The following is a 14,244-nucleotide window of genomic DNA, read 5'->3' as shown; positions in this document are numbered from 1 at the left end:
ACAGAAAGCCTCATTGAGAAGACAACAGGAAGACCTAAAGGCGGAAGAAAACCATGCAGCTCTTGGGGAAAGGGCCTTCCAGGGGATTGGAAACATGAAGACCCTAAACCTCAAATGTGCATAATGAGTGTGAGGCCATAAAGAGGGCAGTGTGGCTGGAATGAAGGAGATAATTCAGGGGTAAGGGGGAGGGGAGGAGCAGTATGTCTATGGACTTGCCATTGTGCTACATTAGCGAGATGTGAAGCCACTAGAGGGTTTTGGACCAATGTTTAGATGATCACTCTGGTTGCTCTGTCTAGACTAGACTAGAGGGGGCAAGAGCAGAAGCAGGGAGGCCAGTTAGAAAGTTATTGCAATGATCCAGATGAGAGAAAACGGCTTGGGCTATGATGGTAGAAGTGGTTGGCTTCTAAAAGTAGTTAGGAGGTAAGCTGACGGATTTGTTGGAGACAAGGGTTCGTAGGGCCTGTGATTCAGGGCCTAGTGTTAAAGACTGTCAGACCCTTGAAAGAAGTGTAGGCCCCTCTCCTACACCTGTTTGAGGCCCAAGTACACTGAGTTACTCCAGAGGCAGCATTGCAAACTGGTGCTTTTAGTTGGAGGTGGAGGACAGAACCCAGGGAGAGAGGGTAGAGGCGTGAGCTTTCCTATTAGGGGACAGATCCATGCCTCGTGTACAGCAGACCCCATCCCAGACTAAGATGGCGGCCGTTGTAGCCATGGGATGCCAGGGGAGACTGCATGCCTAGTGCCTTAACACTTTGGTTTGGAGGAGGAAAAGGACAGATTGCATTTTCGCCCACCCATACCAAGAGAGGACTCACAGCCAGATTAATTTGATTTAGAAAAACAAAGTGCTATCTCATTTCCCATACCCATGTTTTATACAGCAAATCTAGACCTGTTATACATATTTTATAATGTTTTACTTTTGTTTTTAAAGACATTTGTGCATTACTTTTGTTATCAGAACAAATACAAACACAGTTTAGAAATAATGGCAAAATGGTCAACAGTAATCAATTAATTCAAAGGGTCAGGAGGTTGGTTATTGAGAAAAAAGTAAGGTAAGAAGTGGTGTCTTCAAGGAGGTGGCAGAAGGCAGATGGTAAACGATTAAGAATGGAAAGGAGGGTATAAGAAATTGAAGCAGTGAATTTAAGCCTCATTTGAGAAGCTTGGCAAAGGAAGGAAAGAAACAATGAATGACCAGAACAAACATATGCCACGCAATTCTGAATAAAGTTTATTAAATAATATGTACAGCAAATGTAGTAATTCAACACATCTATTTATCAAATCAATCCACTGCAATGAAGAAAAATAAACGAACAGAAAAATCTATGTCTGCATAAGACATGCTCTCAGTGTGTAATTTAAATGGCAATAACTTTAAATTAATTGGTTATATATGTCAGTTATTTTTCTTTCAGAATATAATCTTTTTTGTAGTAACCTATTCTAGCAATAGGACTTAATAAGACTGCAGATAAATAGGACTGCAAAAACCAAAAAACCAAAATAATGAAATTAAAAAGGAAAAAAACTATAACTGAGATCATAGTTACCTTCCCTCCCCAATAGAATAATTATCGTAAATTTTAACACTTTACAATGGCTATTTTTGTGCTAAAAATCTGTAGGTGAGTTATTTGGAATTCCTTCATTTAAATAAAAATGCAAAAAAACTTCATGACTTCCTTACTTTACCCCCTTCCATTCAAATTTTTAAAATTATTTTTCTATACAAGGTAGGTACATGGGCTATACAAAGTTAAATATACATATTTACAGTCCCACTTCTTAAGCACATGATTTTTTTTTTTCTTTTACTGATCCCAGAGAGACTGCAAAAGATAAGGAGTTTGGGGCTTGCCTTTACCTGGAAGCATGGCTAATATATCAAAATGTGTTGCAAGGCTTGCCGCCAGTTAGTAGCACTTGCTATTAATAAACCTGTATAAACATTTCAGCATAAAAATAGGTACTTTATATTACTAAATGTCTGAAGACAAAAGAGCAATTGGAAACCTCTGTTCCTTGTTTCATCATACATAGGAAGGTGACGTGATGCAAATTTTAACACATGATTTCATTAAAGACGGGCAAATTGGTGAGGCATACCTGAATTTCTGGAGATATACAAATGCGTGAGGCTGGCATCATATGCAAATGTGGCTTTACAAATTGGTTTTATTTTCTAGCTGTATTTAAAGAGGTGTTCAAAATTACCTACTTAATCAAGAAGCACCCCTCAAAAAACTATTAGATATGATAGTGTTATCAATCGTTTGCATCTAAAGACCAGGAAACACATTAGCCAATACATTCCAAAATCGGTGAAATGCTGCCGTGCAAATTGCACGTGCATATGCATTTTTACTATATTCCCTCAGAGACAGTAAAAAAAGAGAAAACAACAACAACAACAACAACAAAAAACCAGTGCTCTTAGATGGTGGAGCAGACCTTCCAAAGCAATACGTCTTACTCTTACTGGGTCTTAAGGAAAATCAGGAAGTCTCCTTCTACCCAGAAAGCTCACCCCCTCCAGTGCCATAGCCTTTTCCCTTGGGATTAAGGCCCTGCTCTGTCGTACTTAAAAACAAATGTCTGTGGGAAGAGGTAACTCATTCCTATTATCAATTATTTACACCTTGGTGTAAATGAATTAGTGGCAGTTTCTTTCCGGAGAACAGGATTTGAAAGAACAATAGGGAGAAAGTGAGGGTACTGCAGCTGTCTGGTGGAGGGTGGGAAGCTGGTGGGATCCTAAGATGGGTATTTGCGACAGCAGCTGAGCCACAGGCATTGAAAACAAATTTTGCCTACCTGTAAAGACTCTAGACTTTGGGACAATGGTCCTGGGGGTAATTCTGAGCTATATGCAGACAGCCAGGGCTTTCTGTATACAACCCTACCACCTATAATTGTTACTCCTATTTGTGAGCCTGGATGTGTATCTGTGGGAGAAGATGACAGTTGGGAGACTCTGGAAAATATTCCAGGTATTTCCAGCTATGAACTACCCTCAGACAAAGGTTCTTCCAGCACCCTAGTTGTTTAAAAGTGAGCTAATGGAGATGGAAATATCACAATGCTTTCTAGGATTCCTCCAGGGAAAATTCATCTCTTCCTCCCTCACACCCTTCTCAGCACTTATCACAGTCTCTCTTGATTAAGTTCATTTTCCTGTGTCTGTCTCCCCAATCACCTCGAGTTCCTGGTGGGCAGGGAATGGGTCATTTCTGTATTTGTCTCACTCAGGGGTCTAAGAGAGGCCGATAAACGTCCTTGAGTTGGATAGAGTTGTGACCACGTACCCCAGGTGTCACAGGGGCTTCTTTCTTCTGATCTGGCCCCCACAAAGAACAGACGTCCTGGTTGCTGCTGGTAGTGGCAGAATTGCTGCTTCAGTCTGAAGAGAAGCCTTGCCAGGGTGTACTCAGATTCACAACCCTGGTTACTACATTTTGTGTGATCCTTGAACTCCTACAGGGAGTAGATCTGGAGCCACAGCAAACCCTGGGCATGTCTTGCTTATGGTTATCCCCCCAGCAGCCAGCGTACATTGCTGTATGTTAAATGAATGACTGAACATCATTTTTGGTTTTCTATGAGAATAGGCCTCCCAATTCCAAACTGTCCCCGGCAAACACAAGCCAGAAAAGAAAAGTTAGCAACAGTGCTCTGATAAATGCAGCTGCGCTGTCCTGAAGGTAACCATTTCTAAAAGCCAAGGATATGGGAAAAGAATGAACCACAAGTGGCCTCCAGAGCCACAGGGCTTCCTGACTTCATCACTCAGAAAACAGACATAACCTATCTGCTTGGCCATCTGCTCCCCAGTTCTCATGGGCAAACCTTGTGCACTTTTCTGTCTGAACACCAGGGCAGTCAACGGCGCTGCTACACAGCAGGCTGAATGCATCGGGCGCCTAAGTTTTGCCTCCGTTTCCCCATCCACACCTCAGCAGGTTGAGCGAGGGATTTGGTCTTGGGGCAGTTTGGGGGACTCCACCTTTGTCTAGGGGACAGTATTGGCAGCCCAGACTGACCTCCAGCAGTTAGAGGATCAGCTGGCTCCAGGGGAGCTGGGAAATGTAGGCTGGGGGTCTTAGTGCATTATTGGGCTTGAAGCCTTCAGGATCAATGATTCCTTTGAGATGGGAGCTCTCTAAGGCTGGGGCAGGAGGAGGCATTTCTGGCTAACTCTGATCCCGGACTATGCTTCAGGTCAGATTACCCAAGAGGTGGAGGGGAGGGGAAAGGCTGGAGTGGCTCCCAGAAGCGGCTAAGTAAATACAATTTGTCTCAATTCTTTTTGTTCAGCACACTAGTTCAACCCTGTCTAATACACAGTAACCTTAGACAGGCTTGGGTTTTAAACACAACACTTCTCTGTCCCTGTCTTTTGCTTCTTACTTAATCCACTGTATTAACTTTCCTACTGACTCAACTAAAAAGATCGGTTCATGAATGATGCTTCATCCTCCAATAAAAATAATCTCCATGGTTTTCAGTCTTCTTATAGATACAAAGGTTTTACATAGTTGCCTGGAAAAGTACCAAACTGCCTTGTCCTTCTTGAAGTACCTATAAAAAAGCACACACATACGAAACGTGAGAGGACCCACTCACTTGAGTTGAGACAGCACGCTGCAGGGATGTCTGCTCAAACGCCCCTTGTTAACAGTCCTGCAGCTTAGAGACTACCATATGGTTTCCAAAGTCCTTTCCCCTATCTTTTTTTTTTTTTTTTTTTTGAGACGGAGTCTCGCTCTGTCGCCCGGGCTGGAGTGCAGTGGCCGGATCTCAGCTCACTGCAAGCTCCGCCTCCCGGGTTCACGCCATTCTCCTGCCTCAGCCTCCGGAGTAGCTGGGACTACAGGCGTCCGCCACCTCGCCCGGCTAGTTTTTTGTATTTTTTTAGTAGAGACGGGGTTTCACCGTATTAGCCAGGATGGTCTCGATCTCCTGACCTCGTGATCCGCCTGTCTCGGCCTTCCAAAGTGCTGGGATTACAGGCTTGAGCCACCGCGCCCGGCCTTTTTTTTTTTTTTTTTTTTTTCGAGGCGGAGTCTCGCTCCGTCACCCAGCCTGGAGTGCAGTGGCCAGATCTCAGCTCACTGCAAGCTCCGCCTCCAGGGTTCACGCCATTCTCCTGCCTCAGCCTCCGGAGTAGCTGGGACTACAGGCACCCGCCACCACGCCCGGCTAGTTTTTTGTATTTTTTAGTAGAGACGGGGTTTCACCGTGTTAGCCAGGATGGTCTCGATCTCCTGACCTCGTGATCCGCCCGTCTCAGCCTCCCAAAGTGCTGGGATTACAGGCTTGAGCCACCGCGCCCGGCCAGTCCTTTCCCCTATCTTATCTCACTTAGGCTGCCAAATAATGCTGGGTGGTAGGCAATGTAGGCATTTCTAGTACTCTTGTTTTTCAGAAGGAACCCAGGTTCAGAGAGTGGAAGTCACATGTCTGAGGTCCCACCGCTTAGTAAGTATCAGAGGTAGAATCTGAACCGAGGTCTTCTGACTCCCAGTCCATTGCTCTTTCCAACACTTCTGCTTTGCGGAGGAATTCACACATTTATCTAACAGAAGAAGATACCTGGGATTTAGATTTTCTAAACCACGAAGTTTCTGAAAGCCCACTGACTATGGCCACCCATCAAAAGGAAATTCCTATCAAGCTTGTGCCTAAGCCCCCAAATGAGTCCCTATCTTTGGTACTAACCTTGTTAGGGCTCCTGCTAAGCCAGGAGCATTGAGCCATCTGGGAACAAAGCCCTTCCTGGGCTGCTCCACAGGCAGCACTGCTGATCCTTAATCTAGTTCCTTCCCTTGAGATTCTCTCTCTAAAGCAGGAGTGGCAGATATATGTTGTGTCATCATTATCCTCTCTTCAGCAGACATCCCAATTTGATAATTGCACCCTTATCACAATTGGCTTAGATTTGGCTTCCGAATCCTGTTGCACACAACATCTCAAGCAGCCACTACCAGTGGGTTGGAATTAGTACCCAAAGTGAAACTTCTAAGCTAAAAAAAATATGTTAAAGCTTAGGACACCTAAAACATCTAGTTGAACTCCCACGGAGAATGGCTAAGAAGGTTAGAGAACTGAGATGGTAGGGTCCAGAGATAATAAGAAACTTGCCTAGGGCCACATAGCTAGTTAGCATCTTTCCTTATGGATGAGAAAAATGAGTTCTGCTAGGCTACTTTATTTGTAGTTTGAAAACGCTACTTTTTGAAGTGACCAAGGAGGCTGGGCATGGTGGCTCATGCCTGCAATCCCAGCACTTTGGGAGGCTGAGGCAGGCAGATCACTTGAGGTCAGGAGTTTGAGACCAGCCTGGCCAAGATGGTAAAACCCCATCTCCATTAAAAATATAAAAATTAGCTAGGCGTGGTGATGCTGACCTGTAGTCCCAGCTACTTGGGAGGCTGACCCAGGAGAATCGCTTGAACCTGGGAGGCAGAGCCTGCAGTGAGCCAAGTTCATGCCACTGTACTTGAACCTGGGTGACAAACCAAGACTCTATCTCAAAAAAAAAAAAAAAAAAAAAAAAAAAACAGTGAAGAGTTCAAGGATGCAAGGAAGATACTCATCCCAAAATACTTCCTTTACCCAGCTGCCTGGCAGGCCTTTGCTAGAGAACTGGTGCTCCTTCCCACACCTAAGTTCTCATAAAAAAAAAAATATACTCCCGAACGAGTTTAACAGTTAGTGCATACTAGCGCTGCACTCTCTAAAATGATAGCCACGCGTGACTACTGAGCACTTGAAATGCAGCTAGTCTGAAACGAGCTGTGCTGTTAACTATAAAATACACATTGGGTTTCAAAGACTTAGTATGAAAAGATGTCTGTAAAATAACTCACCAACAATTTTTAATATTGATTACATGTTTAGATGATAGCATTCTGAACGCACTGGGTTTACAAAATACATTAGAATTAATTTCACTGGTTTCTTTTTACTTCTTTTCAACGTGGCTTCTAGAAAATTTTAAATTTCATACATGGCTTACACTGTGTTTCTATTGGATTGCGCTGCCCTGGAGTGGTCATTGACTTCTCAGACCTGATTTCTACTGAACAGATGACTCAAGGTAGTGAGGGCCGTGGGCTTCTGTGGACCTTGGGAGGGTGGGGTAGTTCTCTAAGAGGCTGGTGAGCACAAAGTAAATCTTTCTGACTTCTCATTCATGTGGAGGTCTTGCTGTCCTCACCACCCCAGTCCTGATACTACTTTGCTTTAACAAAGCTTTGCCAGCAAAATCAGGGAAGGGCTGGTCTTTGGAAAGAAGATGAAGGTAAAGTCACTTGTATGGGGAGAAACTGAGGCAAAGAGTGGGTCAATATCTCCCAACATTATATGCATGCCTGAGCAGAAAGAACACAGATTTCAGGAGAGATGGGTGGCCTGAGTTCAAATCCTGGCCCCACTATTTGCTACCTTGGTAATCTTCTTGTTTGGGCCTCAGTTTTTGAATCTGATAAATGAGGACAATTCTTATCTTACAGGGCTGTTTGTTGAGAGAACGTCAATAAAAGCATAACAAACACAGTGTCTGGTTTGTAACAATCTCAATAAGTTTGATCTCTCTCCTTCTCATACAGGCAAATCCTTTAATTAAGCAGGCTGCTTTGATTAATACTACTGAAAGCCTGGAGGAAACAAGGTCTTTAGAATGTCTACACATATGCCTGAGTTTCATGGTAGAGGCATAGTCTCAGTCAAAAATTTTCTCGTGTTATTTCACAAGGGTTTTAAAAATAAAATTTCCAGATGCAAAATAGACACATGCACAATATAAATATAAGTGGAAACTAGGGCCAGGTGCAGTGGCTTACGCCTGTAATCCCAACACTTTGGGAGACCGAGGCGGGTGGATCACCTGAGATCAGGAGTTCAAGACCAGCCTGACCAACAAGGTGAAACCCCGTCTCTACCAAAAATACAAAAATTAGCCAGGCCTGGTGGCAGGTGCCTGTAGTCCCAGCTATTTGGGAGACTGAGACAGGAGAATTGCTTGAACCTGGGAGGCAGAGGTTGCAGTGAGCCAAGATCACGCCACTGCACTCCAGCCTGGGCGACAGAGCGAGATTCTGTCTCAATAAATAAATAAATAAAAATAAAAAAATAAATGGAAACCCAATTAATAAATTTGACAACTGCTCTTCTGTGCAGCAGATTTGGTTTCAGGTTCAACATAAGCAATATCCACACCATCCTAATAGCAACACAGACTGGTGGCCAGAATTCCCAAGGTTGTAAAAAGCTGAGAAGGCTCTTCTTTCTGTGCAGAGAAGATTGCTTTGCTTTTTGCATGGCTCTTCGCCCCCTGTTATTCCCTCAATACACAACTAGTAAGAAAGGCATGATGAGATTCTTACCAACAAACCATCCATCGTCACATTTTTCCATGACATCAACGATATCTCCATCGCGGAGTTCCAACTCATCATCATTCTGTGGTATATAGCTATATAATGCTTGATAGCTAAATCTATATATGAAAAAAATGAATAGTAAGTGACTCAAATGTTGACAGGATTAAATAATGAATTTTTAAACTCCATTTCAAGTTCAATCAACATTTCAGTAGTGTTTCCTACTTATCAGTAGGGATAAAAGCATTTTATTGACTATTTCCCTAATAACTTAGCATTTGCGGAGATGCATTTCACATATAAGTTAATCAAGGCTGAGGGATGGAGAACTTCTGACAAGCAAGCCATGATCAGTCCTCTTAACTTGGCTTCATTTGGTTACCACAGCCAAGCCTTTTCATCTAGAGCACCTCCCACTCTACCCCGACCTCTGCCTTTTTTTTTTTTTTTTTTTTTGAGATGGAGTCTTGCTCTGTCGCCCAGGCTGAAGTGCAGTGGGTGATCTCGGCTCACTGCAAGCTCTGCCTCCCAGGTTCACGCCATTCTCCTGGCTCAGCCTCCCGAGTAGCTGGGACTACAGGCGCCCACCACCACGCCCGGCTATTTTTAGTAGAGACGGGGTTTCACCGTGTTAGCCAGGATGGTCTCGATCTCCTGACCTCGTGATCCGCCTGCCTCGGCCTCCCAAAGTGCTGGGATTACAGGCGTGAGCCACCGCACCCGGCCGACCTCTGCCTTTAAAGCAGTGGTCCCCAACCTTTTAGGCACCAGGGACTGGTTTTGCAGGAGACAATTTTTCAACAGACGGGTTGGGGTCGGGGGGATGGTTTGGGGATGAAACCATCGGGATATTTGTTAGATTCTCATAAGGAGGGCGTAACCTAGATCCCTCACATGTGCAGTTCACAATAGGGTTCATGCTCCTGTGAGAATCTAATGGACTGCTGATCTGACAGGAGGCACAGCTCAGGCGGTAATGCCTGGGGATTGGGGGCCCCTGCTTTAAAGTAAACCAAGCCTTTTCCTTAACATAGGATAGTATATGTAGATTATGAAGCACAATCAGGAGTTATTTGGGCCCAGAGATATTACATTCTGGTCATACATATGGAGAACATAAAACATTTGTTTTTTAAAAAAGTGTGTATAATAGCCATATATAATATATATAATAGCTATATATATGCTATTAAAAGTACATTCCGGCCGGGCGCGGTGGCTCAAGCCTGTAATCCCAGCACTTTGGGAGGCCGAGACGGGCGGATCACAAGGTCAGGAGATCGAGACCATCCTGGCTAACCCGGTGAAACCCCGTCTCTACTAAAAAGTACAAAAAACTAGCCGGGCGAGGTGGCGGCGCCTGTAGTCCCAGCTACTCGGGAGGCTGAGGCAGGAGAATGGCGTAAACCCGGGAGGCGGAGCTTCCAGTGAGCTGAGATCCGGCCACTGCACTCCAGCCTGGGCGACAGAGCAAGACTCCGTCTCAAAAAAAAAAAAAATAAAATAAAATAAAAGTACATTCCAATTGCTTCACTGTTTAGCAAAACTACCTTGAGTTTCTTTACATGCCTGAACACATTTCATTCACTGCTTTTAAATGTGGATGTCATTTTTCTGAAACTCTTGAAAGCTTTTTTTCTTTTTTCTATCCCAGTGAGCATTGAGGGTAATATTTTTATTTACTTGCTAGTTGGCCTAAGGCATTGGGTCTGTGCTGTTTCGTCTGTTCTAACAGCCACTGAAGACAGCTGAACTGCTTGTGGTGAAATCTGATCCTTGCTTTGGCATCAAGGAAAAGCTTTGTTTTTATTTATTTCTTCAACAAATACATAAGAGGCACCTACTATGCACCAACTTCACAACTCTGTTTACTATTTTAAGACATAACAGTAGCAGGCAAAACTGTAAATGAGCCAATCATCTACCATTTCCAGTAGATGTCAATGAATTCCAGTGTGCGAGCAAGAAAGACTAGAAACAAGCAAGTGGAGTCAGTTCCCAGGAACAAGAGGTTCATTCTGCTCTGCTAAAACCAAAGGGACAACTTTACTTTCCATATTTATCCAAATGTATTGATAATTTGGTGGATGGATCTGGTTGCCAGAAGGAAGGTCTCAAATGAGAAATTAAGAGATGCAGATCAATTTCCAATTGGTAAATAAATACTTTTTTTTTTTTTTTTTTTTTTTTATGTTTCTGTATTTGCCTGCTGTCTCCTACTCAATTTGGAGTCCCCTACTGGCCTCCCAAAACACGCTCTTGCCAGTTTCTTAGAATGCCTGGGCCCTTTAACTCCCACCATGGCTGCTTTGCCAGCCTCAGCCCTGGGAAATAATTCCAATATCCGCTTCTCTGTTTTCACTCCCAGACAGTGGAGCCTGGCTGGACAAAGTCCCACCCTCTTGTTGCTTGGGTCCCCCAGTCAGCTCTAATTTGGGATGAACCTCATACTCCTCAGAACATTGTCCCATGGGGTCCTTCCCCCAGCTCTCCTGCCAATCCTGGTGTCCCCAGCTCAGCCAAGAGCTCTCACTCTACCCCCACTTCTGGAGTTGGAAGCTTGCTGTGGGCAGCACCTTAATCCTCCTCCCCTCCAGATTTAAGTCTCTGTGCCTCCACTCACCTTCCTGCCTCTGCTCCCACATGTGAGGAAAGAAGGGTCCCTTCTCCAAGCCATGTTGAATTCCCTTCCTGGGCTCTTCCTTCACTTACTTCTTTTTTTTCCTATTTTTTTTAGACAGAGTCTTGATCTGTCTCTAGGCTGGAGTGCAATGGTGCAATCTCGGCTGACTGCAACCTCTACCTCCCAAGTTCAAGCGATTCTCCTGCCTCAGCCTCCGGAGTAGCTGGGACTACAGGTGCGCACCACCACACCCAGTTAATTTTTGTATTTTTGGTAGAGACAGGGTTTCACCATGTTGGCCAGGACAGTCTCGATCTCTTGTCCTCGTGATCCACCCACCTTGTCCTCCCAAAGTGCTGGGATTACAGCTGTGAGCACCTGGCCTCACTTAGATCTTATTTGCGTTAATTGGCATTTTACTCTGGTACAAATGTGCTTGTCTCTGCACCCTAAAAACAACTCCCCTGCCTCTGCTATTCCCTTGATCTATAGACCCCTGCCTTCCACTCACCATCGACCCTTCCTAACACAGCACCTGCTGCCACCCCTACTAACACCAACCCTGCCATATCAGAGGTCACCAGGGATTTTTCCAGTTGTCATGGAAAATGCCTGGTGGAAATTTCTCATTTCCCACTCTTGGCCTCTCTGGGCAGGTGACACTGCTGACCAGATGCTGCAGCTGTTCTGTGAAAGCGAACGTCTTTAGACCCTCACTGGCATCTCCTGTCGCCCCTTCTCTGTCTCTGTGGCTGGCTAGGCTTCTTTACCTGTATCTCTGTTAGTAATCATACTCACTTCGATGGTTACAAAATGCCCACTGTGTCCTGGCTCAGGCCCTCACGGCTTCTTAGCTGGATTGATGTCTTCTAACAAACATCTTTGTCCCTGGTCTATGAAATCTACCCTCCACTCTGTTGCCAGAGTTATCTCCCTAAAACAAAATATGATCAATATGTTCCTTACTTCAAAAACCTTCAGTGGCTCCCTAGTACCTACAGAATAAAATCCAAACTTACTTCAACTGCATTCTGGAATCTACCGTCTGGTCCCATCCCACCTCTGAGCTTCATCTCTATCTCTTCCATGAAGCGTATGCTGCAGCCACACGGGCCCTTTCAAGTTCTCCAAATACACCCACTCTATGCCTTTGCACATGTGGTCCTCACCTCTGGGAAGATATTTTCCTCCCTTTGCTAGCTCTCAGAAACCAATTTGTCTTTCAGTGTTTGGTCCAAATCTCTCTTTCTCTGTGCACAGAGTTTTCTCCTATGTGCTTAAAACATAGGAGGTATCCAATCATTTTTTATGAATGAATGAATGAAGCAACCCTTTCATTCATGGCTGGTCAGAATTAACCATTCCTTCCTCTAACTTCCTGCTACACTAGCACTGAAACCAGTCAGCACAGCTCTCATTTGCCATTCTACAGCAGTTAATGTTTACCTGTCTGTCTCTCCCAGCAGTCTAGGATGGCCTTTATTTACCTGCCACCTGTTTTCACCTCGGCTGATGGGGAACATGTCCTTCACTAGAAATCCTTAGGAGAGAACCTGGGAGTAATTCACTCATTTCTGCAAACAACTACCCCATATTCAGCCAGTGACCCGCTTTCTAAGACCAACAGTCCTCTGAGAACATGAGAACGGAAGTTCACCTGGAGTACTTACAAATCTTGTGAGGTTTGACTCCTATCGGGCGTGACTCTTCGCTGCTGGGCTTGAGGTTGCTGAGAAATGATTAAAGATGATTTATTGTCAGAAGGGGATACCTTGTGATGAAAGTCAAGGGGATGAGAAACAGTGCTGCAGTAATGAACAGATTTTTCGGCAATGTTTATGATCTCATTGCAAACCGCTTCCTGTGAGGTGGCCCCAAGATATCCAGAAACCCCAATAAAACAGTCAACATGGGGACAAAAAAAAAAAGAAAGAGAGGAAGAGATGTAACATTCCAGACGAAGCACATAAGTCCAGGGAGAAAACAGAGTTGAAGATCCAGGTTAAAAAAATAGATATTCCAGTAGTGGAGTGCAGGAGGGATCCAGGCGTAAGCATGGAAAAACAGGTAAGATACAGAAGAATTTGGAATTTAGTAAGAATATTAAAAAAAAAAAAAAAAAGGAAGCAGCATAAAAGCCTGTAATTAGTGAGTAACTGTTACAAATGGAATACTTTAGGGTAGAAATGCAAGTATGTATCCCCGATCATGCACTAATACATTAATTTAATCCCACATATAGGCAAAGTAGAAATATTGTCTCTAAATTCTTCTGCTCTTTATCAGGGGCTGGGGGTAAGGGAGTGGCCTAAAATCTCGCTCTACTACAATAGCCACAGAATTCTTGTAAATAATGTTTCTGTGGGTTAACCAGGCATCATTCTAGTCTAGATTCCAAAAGTAGGATCAGTAAAAATTCTCTTTGGAAAGGCTGCAGTCTTATTCAACAGGCATCTTACCACATAGCTCTTTTCAGATTCTGTGAGATCAGGTCCTGCTCTCAATGAATGATGAGAAAGCTGTGATCACCAAGCAAATTATAAGGGAGACATTTTAGCAGATGTCACATTGGAAAGGATTCAAAATAAAAGCATGAGCAAATCCACGTACCACACCATCACGCTTGGATGACACCGGATACTGGCAGCCTATGGCCACCAAGTCTCCACAACAACACGGTGGGTGCACAGAAGAAAATGCAAATGTAGAGTTAGAAGCAAGCATCCGGGAAATGAAATGGGAAACTGGAAACATGGCTGCAGTGAGGTGAGGATGAACAACACAGGGTCCCCAGATTGGTAGGAGAGAGACTCAGAAAGGCCATCTTTGTCATGTCCCTTCACACATATTGGTCCCCTCACACTCAGCTAGTAAGTATCTAGGGAAGGCTGCTGAACCCAAAGCCAGTTTTGGTTATTTTGTTGACAGGAAGCCCCCTCTAGCAGAGCAGGCCCATAGAACCATCAGGTCTGCTGTATTTCAGAAACTTATAAAAGGGAATAACATTTTGAAAACTTCCTTGGTAATATTTGAAGTATCAACCAAGACCATTCCCCTGGAAAAATCTGTAAATGACACACTCCAGTGAGGTATGAGACGAGTTCAGATAGCTTGTAGGACAGAGCTTGCTTCCAGAAATAGGACTGTGTGTGACAAAACTGTCACTCTTCACTTACCAACCCAGGTACCACATGCTGACATAGAAACACATGGTCA

General features: G+C 44.1%; 1 protein-coding gene across 50 annotated transcripts in view; it reads right to left on the bottom strand.

Moving 5' to 3' along the window:
* Positions 1–1,226: 1,226 nt before the first annotated feature.
* SORBS1 (sorbin and SH3 domain containing 1) overlaps positions 1,227–14,244 on the bottom strand; it is a 255,754-nt gene continuing 242,736 nt past the window's right edge. For 27 of the 50 annotated variants that reach the window (XM_033187841.1, XM_033187899.1, XM_033187906.1 and 24 more), the window contains 4 exons: positions 13,488–13,547; positions 12,699–12,757; positions 8,409–8,521; positions 1,227–4,599 (listed from right to left, as the gene is read on the bottom strand). In XM_033187841.1, coding sequence (XP_033043732.1) covers positions 4,532–4,599; positions 8,409–8,521; positions 12,699–12,757; positions 13,488–13,547 — 300 coding nt within the window. In that variant the 3' untranslated portion in view covers positions 1,227–4,531. The remainder of the gene's footprint in view (positions 4,600–8,408; positions 8,522–12,698; positions 12,758–13,487; positions 13,548–14,244) is intronic. The other 23 variants (XM_033187861.1, XM_033187955.1, XM_033187984.1 and 20 more) reach the window with 1 other exon arrangement.

Source organism: Trachypithecus francoisi, unplaced genomic scaffold (assembly GCF_009764315.1).
Source record: "Trachypithecus francoisi isolate TF-2019V2 unplaced genomic scaffold, Tfra_2.0 Contig01579, whole genome shotgun sequence".
NCBI lineage: Eukaryota > Metazoa > Chordata > Mammalia > Primates > Cercopithecidae > Trachypithecus > Trachypithecus francoisi.
Note: the sequence above shows the minus strand (reverse complement) of the source record. Positions and strands in the feature narration are given on the sequence as shown.